Source organism: Corvus moneduloides, chromosome 3 (assembly GCF_009650955.1).
Source record: "Corvus moneduloides isolate bCorMon1 chromosome 3, bCorMon1.pri, whole genome shotgun sequence".
In the NCBI taxonomy this organism is placed as follows: Eukaryota; Metazoa; Chordata; class Aves; order Passeriformes; family Corvidae; genus Corvus; species Corvus moneduloides.
Genome location: NC_045478.1, coordinates 10,194,680 through 10,215,110, shown reverse-complemented (window position 1 = coordinate 10,215,110; position 20,431 = coordinate 10,194,680). Strand labels below are relative to the sequence as shown.

Genomic DNA, 20,431 nt, shown 5'->3' with positions numbered 1-20,431 from the left:
TAGGATCAATCAAGACAGGTTAAAATCTTTGCTGAAAGAAAATTGATTCACAATTGATTTCCATATTTACAAGTTCCATGCTCGTAGTAGGAAACATGTCAAAGACACTATTGTGGGTACAGCCACTCCAAGGACTTACCCTTAAATGTGCCCTTCATACTAATTTTTCCACTTCACATACTGACCTTTTCACACCAAGCAAATTTAGGTAATTCACAAAACACTGGAGACCTGTTAGTTAATAATGGTTAAACATTCCCTTGTTGATACTTGCATCACACCACCATGGTGATGCAAACACAAACATTCTTACTTTAATGTCACATGACACAGTACCAAAGCCCTAAAACTCCTGTGCTTTGTCTACCTGCATTTCAAATTAGGATGAAGTTACATCTCTATGCCCAGTTCCTCAAATGCAGTCAGTGTCTATTTTCCTAAACAACATAGTGCTGTATTACCTTCCTCCAAACTGGCTAACACCTTCTTCTTGCCTGATAGTTGGTTTAAGCAGCAAAGCACTTACTTAATTTACTCATACACAAAACCTGATAAAACCTAAAATACAGAGAACAGCAGAAAAAAATGAGAGTATTATTTTAGTATCATGTAAAATAAACCCACCTCTCAAGAACAGCATCCAGATCAGGTTTTTTGTTACACTTTGGACTATATCTTGTGAATATCTCTAGAGCAAGGTCTTCATACTGTTGCCTCTGCTCTGGCTTAAGAGTTTCCAAGGATTCTAGTTTAACAAAGGCTTTTGAACAAGTATCAAATTCTCTGTTTGCACATGCACAGAGTGCCAAAAGGGAATAGATTTCAACTGCAGGGATAATGTCTTCATAATCTCGCAGATGAAGAGCTAAAAAAATGAAAAAAATAAATCCAAGGAAATTTTTACATATCAGAGAAGTGCAAACATCTGTATGAAATAGTTGCTACTAGTAGACAGCATTAATCCTAGAAATTGGACAAAATGAACCACAGTTTTTTATTGACATTACTATGAAACATTGCTCTAAAAAAACATTAAGGAGATTTGACTGGGAAATTGAAGTGTCGTCTTGAAACACTTTATTTTAGTTGGTTGGTTGGTTTGCTTTAAAAATATTAGAAAGATTTGAAATCTTCACTATTTGGACAAAGTACAAGGCACTATTTGTTTCTCTAATTCCCACAGATTTTTTATGAAGGAGGTCTGATGTAAATTCAGGTATGCCTTATAATTTAAGGAAAGAAACAAAACAGTCAGCAGAACATCTGCAGAGACTGACCAATTTACCAGGTAATATTTGGAAAGATTTTCATTTTCTTCAGCAAAGTCCTTTCCAGGTATTGTGACTGCAGCCATATTCAATTCATTATATGGTTTTGGTTTAAACTACATGGATTTATTAAGAACTGAAAAGTGTGGCAGCTATAAATGAAGTTATGTGCTGTCTTTACAGGGTTGAAAATTAATTCTTACCTGTTTTAAGTGCTGCATCTACAGAACCTTTGTAGAGCTGTTTTTGTGCAAGTATGAAAAAGTGGTAAGCCTCAGCTCCTCGCCAAGCATTGTCTGCAAAGCGATTCGTTGAAGAAAGAACATCTTCTTCCAGCAAACCAGCCAAAGCTGAAGCACTCTGAAAACAAACCAGTATCACAAGTAATTTTTTATATGAAACAGATACAGCAGGAAATGGGGATATACAAAAACAGCTTTTCTATACTTGGTGATTACACCACTGTCCGTGTTAAGTAGGAGAACTACAAATGGACCTACAGTGAACATTGTCAGGCATTCTGTACAGAGCACAGGCACAACATATGGTGCAGATTTTCAAAGATAAATATCATATACGTGTGTGTACAAATATATTTTGTGCACATCTGCAGACTGGTTCATAGTTTGGATTAATACTGCATTTCAACACCAGAGCTCTTAAAACTGTTTAAACTATTTCATTTGTGCATATGAAGATGAACGTGTGAGCAGAGAAAAAAAATTCTTCCATTTGCTTCCCCCATATCTGGAGCCATCTCTCTGCTGAATTACAGGCAACATAGCTTAATCTAATCACAGATCACCCTCCTAAATGACATGAGAGTCTTGCAGGAAGAAAAAAGTCCAGAGTTTCTTAGTATGGTTTTCATTGTTATAGTGAAAACATTAAGAAAAACACATTAAACTTAGGAAGAAAACTATCTATTAATACATATGATTTAAATGTTTTAAAATAATACTTAAAACAATATGTTTTCATGGGGGACTTGCTTTAAGGAAAGCTTTGTTCTTAGGAGGGAAAAGGGTTATTAAAAAAACATTATAGGCTCCCATGAAGATGGCTTGCTTTATTCTGATTAGCTATCAGATACCAGAATTCAGAAAGGGGGAAAAAAAAAGACACTACCTCTGAACTTTTCTCTTTAACTTTTCCCCTTTGTGCATTTTGCATTTGTTCATGACACTGTTCCATAAGTAAGGCTGATAGCACATAAAGTTTTTTAACTCGCAAAGGCTTCGTTCTTTTCTTTGACTCTTCATCTGCAATCTTAAAAAACACAACAAAGGGATTTAATTCTCTTGGACAATTGCATGCTTGTACAAACCTAGGAAACCATGCCAAAAAATGATTCTGCCTTTAAATGTAATAATTTAGACTGCAAACAGAACTATAAATGAAAATGTCAAAGTGAAGTATGCACATTATTCTATATTTATTTAGCTAACATGTATATAAAGCCAGATTCTCAGGAAGGATATATCAGTGTAACCATGTATAAGTCTATTGACCTAGTATAAAAATAAACTAAAAAATAGCAATTTTTAAACACATACATAGCTTTCAATAAGGTCTGGTGGTTTTCCCAGAAAAGAAGAATGGCTTTTGAAAGTAACATATATATACTGCTATAAATATTTGCTGTAAAAATTACATATCACTCCTACAGACTTTAAGCTATAAAGAGAAATCTCTGCAGCCAAACCAAATCCAAGCAACATCTTTATGTTAAAAGCACACCACAGCCATTTCTAATTGAAGCAACTAATTGAAGAAATACCAAAATTTAACTTCTACTTATTGACATTGCTATTTTTTTAATAAAGGAGATAAAAATAACTCCCATGACATCTAAACTAATATGGACATTGCACTCCAGACCCATCTACCATACTCCTTTACTAGGCAATGCAGGGCATCAGGACCTTTTCTGAGGTGCAGTTCATCGCACACTGAAGCGAACGTCTCCAAATAAATAGATGGCTTGTGTCCCCAAAGTGTCCTTTCCACTAGCTACAGAGCACCCCCAGGGTAACTATTACACATAGAGATACCTGAACTCTGGGAGTTGGGTTCATCTTTGCAGTCTCCTGTATGATGGCATCTGCTTACAGCCTAGACATTGTTAAAACTAAAATAACCCCAAGAGAATAAAAGAAGCATGGAAAAGTAAGAGCTAGTCCAAAAAACCCAGTTATTTGACGTAAAAATAAAACCTGCGATACCTTGAACATGAGCTTAGCAGCTTCAAAGAAATAATTGGCTTTGCGGTAGAGTTCTATAGCATCAAGGATTTTATTCTTTTCCAGTAAATGACTTGCATATCTGGCTAGCAATGATCCAATCTCTTTCATATTGTGATTTTTAGCAAGCTCCACTGCTTTATTCCACTAGAAATGAAAGGAGATAATTATTAAACTCATTTTTTCAAATACACTCTCTGAACAAACCGGTTATCCATGAACAGACTGCAACATTTGTGTGCAATATTTCATCACCATTTTGAACCAGACTTCTATAAAATTAACATAGAAAGCAAGAGAATACAAATTCTTACATCATTGCCAATCATGTGATGCAGCAGGCTTGTGAAAAAAATGCTGGACTTCTGTCCAAAACCATATATAAAACAGTTGCTTCTGCTTTCGTAAAAGCTTTGCAAAATCATTTCACTGCAGCTCATAGCTGGACATGTGGATTTCAACACTTCTGATATTACTTAACCCAGACTCTCAGAAGCATGTCTGAAAGAGGACCTCAACCCAGAAGCTTAAAGCACACAGTAACACTTCACTTATCCTTCTATATACCTCATTTTGTCTGTGAATTTTCCTGATCTTCAGTGGTTTGGCTACTGTGTTTGCTCCAGATGAAAAGTTTGGCAAGACTGAGAATCTTAACTGAATCTCACACCTAATAGCTCTTCAGATCCATAAACTAAGAAATTGTTCACATAAAGCCAGCCTTAGCTAGTCCTGCCACTCCCATCCATCAAGTTCCTCATAGCCATGCTCAGTTTTTCTCTTATTTGTGTTGACACAGACATTTGCACAGGTTAAGTCATAGCAGGAAACAGCTCTAGTTACAAACATGCAGATCAATTTCCAGCTCAGCTTTTTCCAGCTACGTCCTCATGTAGTCACAAATCCATTTGCATCTATACAAAGAAGGAGGAGGATGTGGAAAATATCCAGAACAAACATCTATCTCTTCTCCCGTCTTCTCCCATTCCATCAGGAGGTAGCACAGCCCAGCTTCCCAGAGGCTACAGATGTCTGTATGCTGAGCATGCTGCCCACACACCCTGCATGTAGCTTTGCACTGCCCCTCCAGCGGTCTAATCTCAACCTCAGAGAACTGGCTTAAGCACCGAAGTATGAATTTTCCAGAAACTATGACAAAACATCCGACACTTAACAATGATTTGTATTTAACTGGTCATCAGGATAGAAATCTCACTGTTAAACTGGTATTGCTAAAGCAGATTATCTCCTTTTATTTTACCTGGTTGAGATGCACACAGGTATCCACAGCATCCTTTGGTTGATTACATTTCAGAAAGGCTGACACAGCTTGTTCACACATCCCCACTCTCACAAACATGTAAGCTATATCCTGCAAAAAGCATCAGCACTGTGTTAAATTCACTTTCACATTTTTAGTACATTGTGCAGCAACAGCAATACTCCTATTTGGTTAATTTAGTCGAAGAGGGTGGGGAATGGGTTGTTTGCTTCATGGATCCTGTGAAGGCACCATGCATCTTTAGAACAGTGTGCTACACTCTACTGCTTCTAAATTCAAGAAGGCTATTACAATGAGGTTAAAAGAAAATGCTATGTCCTAGTTTACTGAAAAAGGCATTAAAGGAGCATGTCTTGCATTTTTCAAGCATTTTGGATTAAATCAACCATGGCATAGTTTTAAATTAGCTATTATTTAGAAGGTAATTTCCTGCTACATAGACTGACCTATACCCTGTACACCTATATACCCCACACACCCTAACCCACCTATTTCCCCTCCTTTTAGAGTATTGTCAGACAGGTCTTTCTGGGGAACTGGGACAATAAGGGAAAGGGAGAGTGATGGAGTATGAAAACAGCAGTAATACCAGAGATCAATACAACAGTAACACCATTGCACTTAAGTGAATAGGTCATACACTGCATTCTTTCTCTCATTTTTAACCCTCCCAAGATGGGAAATTTTAAAGAAATAGTTGGGTATAAGACAATGAAAAATAAAGGTGTTTTTTGCTTACAGGGAGCAATTTATGATTCTCTGGAAGTGAGTTAGCCAGGTTCTCCAGTCCTCGGTAATCCTCTAGCATGTAGTAACATTCAGCTAAACGTTCCTGGTTTTGTCCTTGGACATAGTACTGTACAGCATTTAACCTAATAAGACAAAAAAATGTGGTGGCTTCTGATGTATAAACACAAGAGATGTTTTTAACTCTGTAAGCCTTTTGCATTTGTGAATTTAAAATCACATTTTAAATAGGTAACTTTTCTTGGAAAAGCTCACCTAGCTAGAATTTCACTGTTTTTCCAAAATGCACTACAAATTTTAATTTTTACAGATCATTATATTCAGAGTGTAGCAATATTGATTCTCTGACTAGCATAAGATTAGGAGGTCAAGGAATTCTTAAAGCTATATTCCTACATCTGCAGAGATCACAGCAGATAATGGACAACTTACAACTAAACTTTCAGGAAAGGGCTTTACTGTTGCGCTTCCATATTTTATAACAAGCACCAAGACCTCCAAGGCAATTCTCCAAAATTACCTAAGGCACCTAAAACTCAACTTTTAAAATCTAATCACAAGTTTTCAGCATTGTGACAATAGTTTGGATAATGGCAATACATAGTGCAGCTGTGGAACTCTGTGGCATGGGCTTAGAAAGCAACAAGTTCATTTAAAAAAATCCCTTCAAGTTATTAGCGATGAAGACATTGCCTCTGGCTCAGTAAGCAGCTGACTGCAAAATGTGTTTTGGAGAAATATCATTACAAGTGTGCATTGCCCTTAAAATCTTCCTTGGGTGCCCAGTTTAGGCAGCAGCTGGAGACAGATCCAGGTCATAGAGAATTCTGGACCTTCTCAAATATTTGTGGGTTGAAGCTGTTAGAAAATTCACTGATGGTAAGTAATTCCGTCCTACTTTTAACCCTACTTTGTTTTTGTTAATACTTTCTATATCACAACTGTATAGGTATTTCTCTTTTCTTCCCCTCTTTTGAAGCAGACAGACTTCTGCAAAGCAGAGATTTTTTTTTTACCTTCACCTTTTAAGTAGCTGATCAACAGCTCTCTGTTTATCATACCATGGAACCATAAAGGTCTGAACTAAATCTCATCACGCCTAAATTATCCAATGTATTGCATCCTGACTTTCCTGACATCTGTCCCTCCTCATAAATTAAGTTTTGTCATCAATTTAATAATTTCCTTTGTCAATTCCTTACTGCTGGTTCCTCTACAGAATGTACCATTTCTGCCGGTCTGCAAAGTAGTCTCCAATAGCGTTGTGTGCCTGTTCCAGGAGGGCGTCGTCCGAGTCCCCCGAGCCCGTTTTCAACAGCTGCAGCACCCGGAACCAATCACCCAGTTTGATCCGCAGCCCAATGGCAAGGTCTCTTCACAGAAAACAGCAGGGAAATGTCGAGCACACAAAATAGGTAACAAAAATCTCGAGAAAAGTATCCAAAAGTATTTTTGTGTTCTTAACCTGCATTGCAGGTATCAGAGTGATCCCAGATAACTTGTTTACAATTCAAACACTATTCTATTTAAGCAAATTCTCAAGAGAACTCACAGGTTATATCATACATACGCACTTTCTTATCAGCCACACTCCTGTGTGAGGGGTTAAATGCGTGAGACAGTTGGGCTGATATTACTTGAGGTTCCCTCTTACTCTGTTCTGTATCTTTCACTGCTGACCACTACAAGAGATGGCAGCAGCTGCAAAAGGCTAAAAGCAGAAGAAAGATGAGGGGAAAGGCCAAGAAGCAAGGAATATGAATAATGGAGGCTAAAGCTGAGATGTAATAAAATGGATTTCAGAGACTTCTCTTCCAGATTCAGGGTGATTTTGGATAAAGGAGAAAGGACTCAGCAGTAGTTTTTCCTTTTTATTATTCATGCATACATATGACTCACTGTGTGTCTGTCTGGCATGTTTTTTCCACCAAATAGAATAATTCTATATTACCTCATATAAAAGTAATTCTGCAGGTGCATAGAAAATATGGAAAAATGGGAGAGACCTATGCACTTCTTTTAAAAATACCCTCAACTTACAAGTAAATTAAGGAAGGCACTAGCAAGTCAGTGAAGTCAAATAAATAAGAGCATCTATCTAAAAACATTAAAATTGTATTTGAAAAATATAATTATTTCATTGTGATTTATGGTAGATCCTTACAGGAGTTTTCTAGTTGTGCAAGTTGTGTTTTCTAGGAGACACATAAGGTCATACAGAATTTCCATATTCTTGTAGCTGGAGAATAAGATGCTTTACTGTTGAAGAAACCAGTAAACAAAAAGCAGGTTTTTGACTTCTGCAATTCTTTGTCCAAATTTCTCTTCAGCCATGTGAAAGGGAATATGCCATATCTAAAACTGGGTGTTGCAGTGTGACTGAAGTGCTCAGGAGGCAGCCCACATCCCCAGACCAGCAAACTGCCATCAACTAATTAACGACATGCAAGGAAGTTTTCGTTACCAGGCTCTATTGGGCAACTCTCCCCAACTCCTGCCTTCTCCCTCTGGCCTGCCACCCTGTCCCCCTTACTTTCATTCTTACAGAATGAAATAGTCACTAATTTTTTCCTCCATAATTCCCTACTGTTTTTCATGGCTCCATTAATCAAAGCTTAAAAATTTCACGTGTGCGTAAGGGATTCATGTTTCTCCATGTTTGACTACCATCTACAGGCTACACTGCACAACTGCTGCTGATGATTTCTCATTATCCTTTTTCAATAGAGACAGTGCTCTAGCTAATTACTTAGTGTTAATTTATATTCCCAGCAATACTAAAATTTTGCTTTGTTTGTTTTCATTCCTGAGCAAAAATTACGCTGATTGGTTTCAATGTTTCAGTTTCATCCATAGTCCTCTTGTCTCTCCAAAGATTACAGTTCATTACAAACTCTGTTGTTTGTATATGTAATTGAGAAGAATGTGTACTTGGCTACTAACGAAGAGCAACACCACATAAATTAAACATTATTTAAGATTGTTTGTATTTTTGGAATCCCAGTTGAAATACCAACAAAATACTTGTGAAAAAAAAATCTATGAAACACAGCACTACCTAGAGCAGCCAAGGTTTTGTAAACAGTTTGGAATGCACTAGTTTACATACAGAACTGGTTATCTGTGGATAAACCAAAATTCTCTCCATCTGATCCTTTTATGTCTTTGCAGAAACTGGTAAAGACTCTCCAGAGAAAACAGCCATTCCTGATTAAGGAATGCTTTTTCTTTTCCTGGACTTTTTTTGCTTTGCTGCTGAGATGTTTACATGCAATTACCTTCTGTCCATATTCAGATACATTCTTTCAGCCTCTTCAAATCTGCTAAAATAGGCTGCCACTTCTGCTTGTTTCATGGACTCGCTCTGCAGATTGCCCAGGCGCTTCACAAACTTAATACCTTGGTAATCTTTGCAACGCACAAAAGCTTGTTCAGCCATCTGCAGATCCAGCTTCTGAAGAGCAGCTTCAGCCAGGAGACGCCTGTGTGAAAAACAAACGTAGCAGATAGAAAAACAGCTAGAGTAAATTATACATTTAACTAGTAATTATTTAAAGAAGACATACAAGTTGTTGCAATTTATTGTTTATTAGCTGATCTTAATACAGTCATGTGTTTATTCCTAATACATTCTGTGATCTGTCCGGTACTTAGTATGGGAGAGATGTTCAAATAATTGCTAATATTCTTTTGTTCAGCTGTTCAGATGGACACTGGCTTGGGAGGAATGGGCAAGATTTGAGTGTTACACTTCTGTGAAGTGTGTTGCTGATCTCAGTGCAGTTCCATTTATTTATTTCACCCTATGCATTTGTTGAAACTTTAAGCCTTGACGGCAGCCTCAGCCTAAATGCCTCCAACTACACTGGCCACGACAAATAAATTATGCTTCTGATCCATCTGGATGTTCCTTGTCCTGTTAGAACAGCAGTCTGGGAGAGCAGGGAAAACCTTTGGAGAACCTTGTAACAGGTGCTGCCACATTGGTTAGTTCTGCAAAGAGGGAATTCAGGCCAACCTATGTGCATCAGGTGCTTGAATGAGCTCTAGAAATTTCTGCAAAAATAAGGCAATTTAAAATTTAGGCTGGCTGATTGACATTGTAAGGCACTGACAAAACCACTAATTATTGCTGTATTCAGTGACCCAAGCCATGCTTAGGCAGTATCAACTCTGTATTTTTGCATCAATTTGAGAAGATTGGTATCACTTAAACTCAAGTGCTCATCACTGACATCAAATAAACCAATTGATCTGCTACACATCACCCTGTTTGTTGCATTCTAGAAGTAAGGCCACTGTTTTGTTCTGATCTGGAATATACTGGCTTTATATCCAGTACTTCTAATCCATCTCTTCTTCATAAATATGTGACACGCTTTCTCTCATAATAAAAATAAAATTCATGGCAATTCTGGAGCAAGGTGAACAGAATTTTACATATATTTTGTGATTTTACAATATAAAACTTTTACTGAGACACAGACTTGCAAAACCAATAGTCATTTTATATTAAGTGAACAGATGGTACTAGCAAAAAAAGCATGAAAGATTTCAAAGTTCAAAAATCTTCAGCTAGTTCAAGACCTTAGCAAAACTGAAGACTCAAAATTCTAACATTTTACCCTACACATTCAAGCTAATAAAATTACAGGATTATTACAGAAACTTTCAATATGTAACTAGCAAATCCTGTTTCTCAAAATGAACATTGTGGAGAAAAGGGCACAACTAGATAGAAAGGAATGGTTTTTGGGACAAACTTTTAAAGCAAGGTGTCTTGGCCAGTCTTTCATCAACTCTAAATTCCTCTTGAACCATCATAATTAACAGTGAACTCTTTAACCCCCTTGATGCAAGCTAAACATTCAATGCTGAAAGAGATCATTTAGCTTCAAGACAGAGCCAAAATTACTAAAGAAAGGTACAGATAACTAAACAATCCCCATGGAGTTAAAGAGAATTGATGCCATTCATCAAGAAACCTGTCAATGAAGTTTTAGGTTCTGCACTGACTTTTCATTAAATTACTTACTAAAGCCTTTACTCTTTCAGCCCTTACAAGTTGGGATATTAAACAGATTTCCAGAACTCCTGTTTTCACAGGTTTACTCTCACATGTTTGCTGTGCAGGCTTTTCAACTTTAGTTTAAAAGCTGAGCCATGTTTAGTTTAAGCATGCCAATATCTCCATTTCTCAGATTACTTCTGAGATGCTGCATGGGAACACAGCACACCCAGCTCTTCTCATTTCTGTCCTTTACAGCCGTCCAAATGCTACAAGGTTACTCAAACTACTCTTATCCTATTACCATTCTGATGTGTTCCCTTTACTGGGTTTTAAGGTCATTAAAGTTCAATATCAAATATATACATTTTAATTTTAATTTAACCAACTCGGTTAGCTTTCTGTCAGCATTTAATTTCCTTTAACTTCCCTGCAAAACACAAGGAGCACTGTGTTTTGGGGCCCATACAGCACAGAGCAAAAAGGTGTCCTGAGCCTGCACCCTATACCCACTACCATGGCACAGCACATACCTAGGTACACCAACATTCATTAAATCTTAAATGATTCTGTGTAGGATGTATACTGCTTTAGCAGTTTTTAAGTTTTTTTTTTAGTTTAAGTTTTTTTAGCAGGTTTTAATTTGAGGTTTTGTACTTTCATACTTGATCTGTCTGTCAGGAAAAGAATAGAAAAGAACACAAATTTAAACAAAAGTTGGCTTATAGGAGATTTTACCAAAGTCTGGGATGTGGATTGTCTTCTATGAACTGGAAAGATTCCTCAATGCCAACTTTTTCAATCAGTGCTCGACTGTCTCGTAATGACCGGATCTCGAAATTGATGATGTAATCTTTGTTAGGATGTTCAGGATTCTAACACAATGGATAAAGAAACATACTTTTATTCCTGGTGACCTTTATTTTCACCCAACAAAACAGGTATCTATCATTAGATAGACACCGACTTTTCCTACAAAATAAAATTAATTATACTGACCTTTAATATTTCATCCAGAAGAACAGACTTGATTTCTAAATCTTCAAAGTTGCATATATATCCAGATGTTTGTATAGGTTCCTTAAAGTTAAATAAGTTACATCGGAATGAACTTGTATTCTCTCTGACTAAATCCTAATCAAACCTGTTAAGTGTACATATAGATTCATTCTTCTCCAAACTAGGACAGAATTGCACTTCCAACAGGAAACAAATACTACAATCATTAACATTATTGACAATTCTGTAAACACAGACATCATTAAAACTCCTCATGTTTTCTGTAATTAAATTATGAGAAAAAGATAAAGCAACACCTGCCAATATCTAGATTCAACTGAACTGTTTTACAAGTATCTCAACTAAAATTGCATTTATGTTTTCCAAAGCGTACAAAAACATATGCTCCTGAAAATCTCATACATTTAAGAAAATATGACAGCATTTTTTATGTTTCTAGGACTGACCATTCGTTTTACCTGTTTGGTCCAAAACAACATTCCCACATAGGAGTTGATAGATTTTGATGTTTTCTGAAGCAAGTTTATATAAACAAACATTGCAGAACTGAACGGTAAGCACAAAAATAATACTGTTCAAGAAAGAGCCATTAATTTATGAGTGAATTTTTTAAAATGAGTAGTTTATGTATGTTGATATTTACCTCCGGATCCAAGTTTCTGAAAACATACATTCTTGTTTTCTCCATCATTGCAAACAAATCTGGGTTGTCCTTGGCCCATTTCATATCCCAGACGTCTCTGCGTTCCAGTTTCAGCTGCTCACCTGCCTCTTGCTGCCCTGTGCTGTCTGCAGCCCGCATGTCCAGGTCAAGGAAAGTCAGAACCCCTGAAAGATCTATGATGGCAAGACGACTACAGAAAAACAAACAGAGAAAAAATAAGGCAGCCAAATAACACTACTCAAGGCTGTAAATCTGAAAGAGTTCTCTAACCCAGCACAGTATAATTCTATAGATTCCATGAGATGCTGTCGTGTGCCAGAACCAGCACAGATCCATGTGATTTTCATTTTTCTGCACAGCAGAGACCAGACACATGGAAAGATGTTCTTCATCTGCTCACACAGGATCTGGCCCTGAAAAGATTCTGAAACATGCCCATTTTTATATTGTATACCAAGTTGAATAAATTACAGGTTCTGTCCTTCGCCAAACTTTTCTTGAGAAAGACTAAAATGAACAACTGAACAGAACTGGTTTTCCTTATTTATTTACTAGGAGGCAATGAAGCAGATTATTAAATTAAAAAATCAGTGTGGTGATGCAGATTGTTAATCCCTAAAACGGGATTTCTTGTGTTTCTACAAAGGGTATTCTTCACTATTTTTCAAAGCAATATGAAGTATAATCCAATTAATCTTTGAAGTAATTTAAAATACGGGGAAAATACAATTTCTAAAAGGCTACATTTGAAAATTTACAGTTGTGTAGGTCTTCAGTGACTCACAGTAACCTGTATTTACTACGAGGCCATTTTAAAAGCACTTCTAAATATTGATAGGTAGACACCCTTAATCCCTATTAAAATATCAAAAGCAATTTAGAAAATTAACCTCAAAATGCTTATGGATCTGAACTTATTTCCCTAGACCAAAGTCATTTAGGAAGAAAACAACTTGGGTTCAGAACAAATTGAATATGGCTCTGAGTAGATCACATTGCCTTTTAAGTGAAGCAATCTATTTTTGGGCTATACCTGAAGAAGCAAGAGATCTACACATGCATTATGAATTTTGTTTGAAATTATAAAGTTATTTTGAAGTGATTAAAATTGCCTTGCAAATTCTTGTGTATTTTTGCCTTTTTTGCCAACACTCTCATGCACTCTCTTGCAAAAAAAATAGCTGTTAAAGAGGAAGCAACTTCAGTATTGGCACAGCTAAAGCTCAAGAGAACCAGACTTACTAGAACCATCACCACTAATTACAGCCTGTAACAATGGAAAATTAAATGGGACGAACAAAGTCTCCAGGCATTAGAAGGACACAGAAACAGAAAGAAGTCATAAAGTTTCAGGTTATGACATAATTTTGTGAATTCATGTTGCAATCAAAGGAAGGTTATGTTTGGTTCATCTAATAAAACAAAAGGTATTTTCATGTATATAGGGTAGAAAACATAGGAGACCTTTACTAACAGTCTCTCAGAGCAATGACTGTCCAGATGGAATTAATTTGTAATAAATAAATGGTTAAGCTATTAAGAACAACTAAAATAAATAAATTGTTTATATTAAATGAAAATTAGTACATAATTATTATAGAATTGTGGATTTCATAGAATTACTATTTTCACAAATTTTAGCGCTGCATTTTGAAATTGGATACCTGTATTAGAAGCAGATCTGTAACTTACCTGGAATTGCAGTTCAAACACAGCTGATAGGCACGACAGCCCAGGGTATAGCTCTGCACCACAGCCACACTAGGAAGGCTGTACCTCTGAATAGTGCCAGATTCTCTGCCCTAGAGGAGAGCAATGCTGCCTTAGTGAGAGAATTTGTCCATCAGTAAATCCTTTAAAATGGTCTTCTTTATATGCTGTTTTAGACAAAAGAGCTTTGGGATAAGTGACAGAGCATGAGTGGAAAGAGGGAATGTCATCAGCCTAAAAGTTCTGAATTCTGGTATTTAAACAAAATACTTTAAGATGCTACAATTGACAGATCTGCTTAAATCAGGGCTGTAAAAACAAACAGTTACAGTCCACATACAGCCCACAGAATTTCAGGAGCCACGAATCTCCAGACATGGTCACAAAACAAGAAAGGAGAGGTGTCCTTGTCCCACGCTGGTAAATCCCCTCAGAGGGCACCATATGACAGCACCAGCCCAGGTCTCAAAGCAGGACAGCTCTGCTCATGCGGGGGGCTGTCTGCATGCCAACAAGTCTCACCAGTTACTGCAACACCAGAGCTAGATTTAAAAGGAAATGCTATAAAATACACTGGTTATGCACAGGTTTGAGTAACAGGAAACAAATCTAAGTACCAATGTGGTTTCTCTTTATTTTGCTGAATGTAACACCCATTCCCTGTGTCAAGACACCATCAGGCCAACAGGCTGAAAGGTAGTCTGACATCCCTGGACTGAAATGATGACTGCCCCCATTTTCTCATGGTGCTTCTGTAAAGTGAACAACATATCCAGCTTGGTTTGCCTGCTGTTCAACTCTTATGCTGGAAATGAGTCAACATTAAAGGAGTGCAAATTTTATTCCTTCTTTTTCTTTTTTTCCTCCCCCAAAGCCTTCCCTAAGATCCTCAGCATAAATCACCAGCTTAGACTTTTTCACATGTGTATATTCTATAGACTAAGAAGCACATTAGTTCAGAAGTGTTAGAAAATTGAACCACTGTAATATGCATTCAGCTTCAGCACATTTATCCAGATCTGGTCTCAAAGGCATTTCCTCACATTCCTTTCCTTTTAACGAGAGTCACAGATTAATCATTGTCTGAAGTTCATTTTCTTATTCTTAAAGTGGCAACAATCCTATAGTCCCCTATTAACCACTGCACTTTTCTTGTTCATGCTTTCTCCCATGACCCTCTGATTTTGTAAAATCCAGTCCAAGGATATAACAAAAAACAAAAATCCACACTGGAATAAGAACATGAGAAAACAACAAAATCTTTCTTGGAAGGTGGGTAACAGGAGGAAATAGTGTTCTTTCTCTCTCTTTGTCCTGTTCAGTTAGTTTGCTTTAAAGCCAACATGTAAGTTTGTTCATCTAATGAGATCACTTTCCAGATCAGAACAAAAAAATGCACCGGCTCTTTGGCATGATTCAATACCTCACACATCTGTATGATCCATAAGTGTATGAATCCGTATATAGTACAGTACCATACATTATACCTTTAATATGTAAACAGACAAACTTTGTAAATCTTTGTGCCTAGAACATACAAAGAGACTTCCCAGGACTCAGATTATAGAATTAAGTCTTGACTTAGACTTTATAAAATCCTATGTGTAAGTATTAACTCAGGCAACTAGTCTGTAATTAAATTGTAAGTACTTAGTGTATTAGCCCTCCTAAGGAAAGAATCCAGGTTAACAGAAGAAACTGTTAAAGTTATCTTCAAAGAAGTTTAGAAAGAGATTTTGTGTAAGTTCTAACTTCAGAAATGCTTTGAAATTATGACTGCTTATGAACACAGAGCAGAAGAATCTTACGCCTAACAAGCACAAGAGGCAATTAGAAGTTGTGTTAATTGTGTAGCTTACCACAAGTAGTATCTTATCAGATGCTGTTATTGCACAAATTGGATCTATTGTTCCCTGAAAGTATAAAAGTGATATCAGTATCAGTTTTACTGCAAATTAAGAATGCCCTGTTAAAGAAAGAAGGTTTATTTAAATAAACAAGAATGTTGCTAAGTATCCACATGAAAAGGGGCTATCAAACATTGTCAGCATACACTATATGGATGGTTTATGATATTAGTAGCCTTTGCTATGGGAACCATGACAATAATATTAACACCTTCCTTTCTTGTCCTGCCCATCCCTCCAGAAATATAAGAAACCCAAAATGTAACAGGCGTTTAACAGAAAACACAAGAAAGTAACAATCCCAGACTTGTGAGGCTTGTAAATTAATAATTTCAGGTATATTACTAAGGACAGGTATATTACTAAGGACACCTGAAGTGAAAACAGCTGAAAATATTAGAAAATATCACAAAGGATATTGAGTTTTAACAAGGTTATATTTTGTTGAAGTAAGGGGAGCTGCCTCTGACCAAGAAGACAGCAGGTGTCTACATACTGTACCCCAGAATATACTTTTTCCATGTTCCCTATCGTTTGCTGTAAATTTCCAGCAACACATGACATAGTAACAGCACCAACCAGAGGGAAGAAACATAACACTTATGTACAAAAGGTAGAAGTAAAAGAAATTTTAAGTACAACCACTTCTACTAATGAAAATCGCTGAAAATAAATAAATCAACATGAACTACTGCTCTTGCAAGCTACCAGTGACACCACAATAAACTAGTTCAGAACATCACGCACTTCAAAAGCTCTGCTGTAATCAAGGTGTCCATCTCCAGACCCTGAAGAGGTGTCATCAATATGATAGATCCTGTAGAGAAGGAAAGTTAGAAGAAAAAGTGAGTCCAAAGAAAGGATCATCTTTGGTATTATATAGGTATGTCCTTGGAGAAGAAACCATTGTAATTGGAGAAGACAATAAAAGTTGTGCTTGTTCTTATGTTCCAAAGCATCCCCTTTGATAAACCTGCTTTGTATTGATATAAAGATATGGCAACTGCTTTCACTTTCACAGCCCTGATGGTCTATTCCCTATGATCTGTAAGCTTTCATCCCGTAACACTAAGTTCCTGCAAACCATCAACCACCCAGTTGTCTCTTTTCAAACATACACTTCCATATTTCCCCAGGCTCTTCTCCATAACTATGAAGAGTTTCACCTTCACATCCACAAAAGGTTATATATTACTGCATTATTCAGTACTTACTCATAACTTCTCTTTTGCCTTAAAAAGTAGCATTAGGAAAGATTTTAGAATGCTAAAATCATCATTAATGCTGAATTATGACTATTTACATTTTTCAGTATTTTTATCAATTTATAATTTTGTCCAAGGCTAGAACATCTAGGTCCTACAACAATGTAAGTTATTACACCATGTACAAATAATTACTCATTATTAGGGATATATGGTGACAAGAGATGGTAGATTTACAGAAAGATGATACAGTGTCTCTATGGAAGAACACATAAGATAACACATGAGAAAACCATGACAAAGTTGCAAGCTTGTGGAGGTGACAGAAAAATTAATGCCACAAATGAGCACCTGGGAAGGAAATATTTTGGAAGCAAAACAATGTTGACTTTGGCTTGTTTAGTTTGAGAGGATAAAAGTCCATACAGGATTAGTCGTCAAAGCCACAATCAGACACGAGTGTATTAGAGAAGAGCCAGCTGGACAGACTCTATTCTTACAGGCAGTGACAGACGACAAGCAGTTAAAGTTATCACAGGGAACAGAGATGCTTGGAAACTAAGAGCATGGAGGAGAAACAGGAGAGGGGCAAAAAGGCAACAAGACACAGCTCCGTAAGGAAAGCATGCAGCAAGCAAATGGAGACACTGAACAGGAACATTCAAAAACGTCTAAGGGATTTGGATAACACACAGTTGTTATAAGAAACTAGTATTTCATCTTACAGGCCTGCAAGTCAACAAACCTGATTTAAAAATGAGAAGACAAGGGTTTGCATTTTAGACATGGCAGAATCCACCTTATCAACAACAACAGTGCAGAGGAAGAAAAATGCCAAAGCCTGAAGACAAACCTTTCCCTGCCCTCTTTCCTGGTCCGTGTCAGCTGATTGATTTCCATGGCTGTGAGCTTCTTGGCCACCCGATACTGCCAGACGTAAAACGCTTGTCTGGAAGCCGCAATCACGTGTGTTTTGGTCATTGTGACAAACAATGGCTCTGTTACAAAACCCAAAGAGTTGCAAAATTAGAGCAGCAAGCATTGAAGTAGATGCTAATTCGTAAATTTTTTCCCAGATGGATGAAAGCATATGCCCATACATTAAAAGCAAAAAAACAACAACCAAAAAATCCACCCACACAAAACCTAACAGCAGTTTTCATTAGCTAATAACAAGTTTCAGAGAGGCCTTGTGGCCTTGTCCAGAGGAAAAGTGAAATTCTTTAAAAGTTCTGATTTTACCATTAACACTTTTCTCCCTGCTATTTCAGCAAATCTTCATGTGCTGATGCAGAAAACATCAAATACATATAGACAAACTTTCAGTTTAATGACCAGTTAGTTCAGGAATATCTTGAATCTCATTAACAAGATCTATTAAATACTTCTATATCTGACATATTTAAGGCTATTCAAAAGTTGACAATCTAGAAGAGGTTCTTCTTCTTAAAATTAGTTCATAAATTTTAAGTTAGACAAGACCTAGAAATGCTGTTTGTACCTTAGTTAACAGCTGGGCCAAATATCAATTCTTTATCTGAATGGCAACAAATTAAATATTTAGCAGACTCTACACTTAAGTCTTACTTTATTATACCAAAAAATCACAGTGTAGGAATGCAGAGTATTTTCTTTACTTCAGCCCTAAACCCAGTTAGAATATGTGCATAAATTGAGTATCTCGTTTCTGCTGTCCATGCTCAGGAAAAAAAAAAAACAATACAAAAGAACCAAAGCAAACAAAAAACCACAACAAAACCAAAACAGTGAAGGCACAGAAAAATGAAGAAACCTTGTATGTAAATCACCCAATGTCTTTAAGTTCTACAAGTAAACATCATGATACCAAAAAACCCCCCAGATAAATTCAGAAGAATTGTGCAAACCAGCCTCATAGTAGAACACTGAGTCACGCAGATAACATGATGTGAGCACAAAATACAATTCTTTTACAGTGAATCTCTTTTGGTTTTTTTCTGCTCTGTATTTTAGCACAGAACAGAACTCTGGAGGGAGCTATAAGCCTGCCACATAGAAGAGCACTGCTACAAGAGACAGATGGGGGAAGATTGGTTGAACAGATTTCATTTCTTTGAAACCAAGAGGATTATATAAGCTACCTGATGGCTGCAGAACACTTTTGAGTAAAAATGTCAATACTGGGTAAGAAGGTTTAGTGATGATGTTTAACATGTGAGCAGCACAGTTGTTTACATTATATACAACTCAGTGTATTTCATGTACTTACAACACATTCATTTCAATAATTAGTCACATCCAAACTGATACAGTCTCCTGTTTCATCAAAAACATTAATACATTCTATGTATTTACTCTGTTCTTTTATTAACTTCCAGCTGTATGTGCCATAACAATCAATGCTTTTATTCTTTAAAAATGAAACAAGAGAATCTCCTGACTTGTGAGGGAATAAGGTTTGCACAAATCACAATATTTTTGTACTAAGCCTCATATTTGGACTCAAATTAGTCAACATTTGAGTACTTGTGGGCCAAGACAATGTTAAACCACATTGCCATACCCACATTTGAAAGTCATGGGCATTCCTCACACTCACCAGGTGATGCCCCCTTTGACTTACAGCTTCCACAGAGCCTAAACTTGCTCATTTGTGCACACCTTGAAATAGCCCAATCTGGGATAAAAGGTTGTTCACACAAGCTTTGTTGTGATCCAGAAACAAGATGGCAAAATGTCCATGCTTTATCCAGGGGAATACAATCAATTAGGCATTATATGAATATGCCTAAGACTAAAGTGACTGTTACTGCCAAAAAGCACACACACACCAACCCCTGACACATTTTCCTGCCACTTCTTTCATATCAGCTCTAGCAGCAGCTGGACAGCAGAGTACGTTGGATCAGTTCACTCATCTAACTGACCTCAAAAATAAATAAATAAAAGATTACATTAAGGTGGATTAAAGAGAAAATCACAAATGCTGGAGCAGGCAGGAATGAGCAGCCAGCATGGAGGGCAGGGCCTTCCCTTCTTTGCAACAGAAGGCACAGCAATGACTGGATTTAAGCCAAACATGAAATCACAGGGCACAGCACACAGACACAATCGTCAGCATCAGATCCATTCAAAGCCACATCTGGAAGAGCAGCAACTCTATGTGGGAACTGATGCTTTTACAAAATTGCCTATATAACTTCAACAATTGCATAAAAGTAGGACACATGGCATTTTTTCTAGAATTGCTTTAGCATTTTATATTGGTCAATCATTGAACAAGAAAACACAAACAGAAAAATCTGTGGAAAAAGAAACTGAAATCCAAGTCTAGACTGGAGATAGGAAACACTTTTTACAGAGGGGGTAGGCACACATTGGAACAGCTTCCTAGAGAG

At 36.9% G+C, this 20,431-nt stretch overlaps 1 protein-coding gene across 2 annotated transcripts in view; it reads right to left on the bottom strand.

Annotated features, from left to right (window-relative positions):
* WDR35 (WD repeat domain 35) overlaps positions 1-20,431 on the bottom strand; it is a 42,586-nt gene that overhangs the window by 1,054 nt on the left and 21,101 nt on the right. For both annotated transcript variants that reach the window (XM_032104085.1, XM_032104086.1), the window contains 15 exons: positions 17,908-18,052; positions 16,597-16,666; positions 15,802-15,855; positions 13,925-14,034; positions 12,212-12,422; positions 11,548-11,628; positions 11,287-11,423; positions 8,819-9,022; positions 6,767-6,913; positions 5,533-5,665; positions 4,773-4,883; positions 3,494-3,658; positions 2,397-2,537; positions 1,472-1,628; positions 625-865 (listed from right to left, as the gene is read on the bottom strand). In XM_032104085.1, coding sequence (XP_031959976.1) covers positions 625-865; positions 1,472-1,628; positions 2,397-2,537; positions 3,494-3,658; positions 4,773-4,883; positions 5,533-5,665; positions 6,767-6,913; positions 8,819-9,022; positions 11,287-11,423; positions 11,548-11,628; positions 12,212-12,422; positions 13,925-14,034; positions 15,802-15,855; positions 16,597-16,666; positions 17,908-18,052 — 2,107 coding nt within the window. The remainder of the gene's footprint in view (positions 1-624; positions 866-1,471; positions 1,629-2,396; positions 2,538-3,493; positions 3,659-4,772; positions 4,884-5,532; positions 5,666-6,766; positions 6,914-8,818; positions 9,023-11,286; positions 11,424-11,547; positions 11,629-12,211; positions 12,423-13,924; positions 14,035-15,801; positions 15,856-16,596; positions 16,667-17,907; positions 18,053-20,431) is intronic.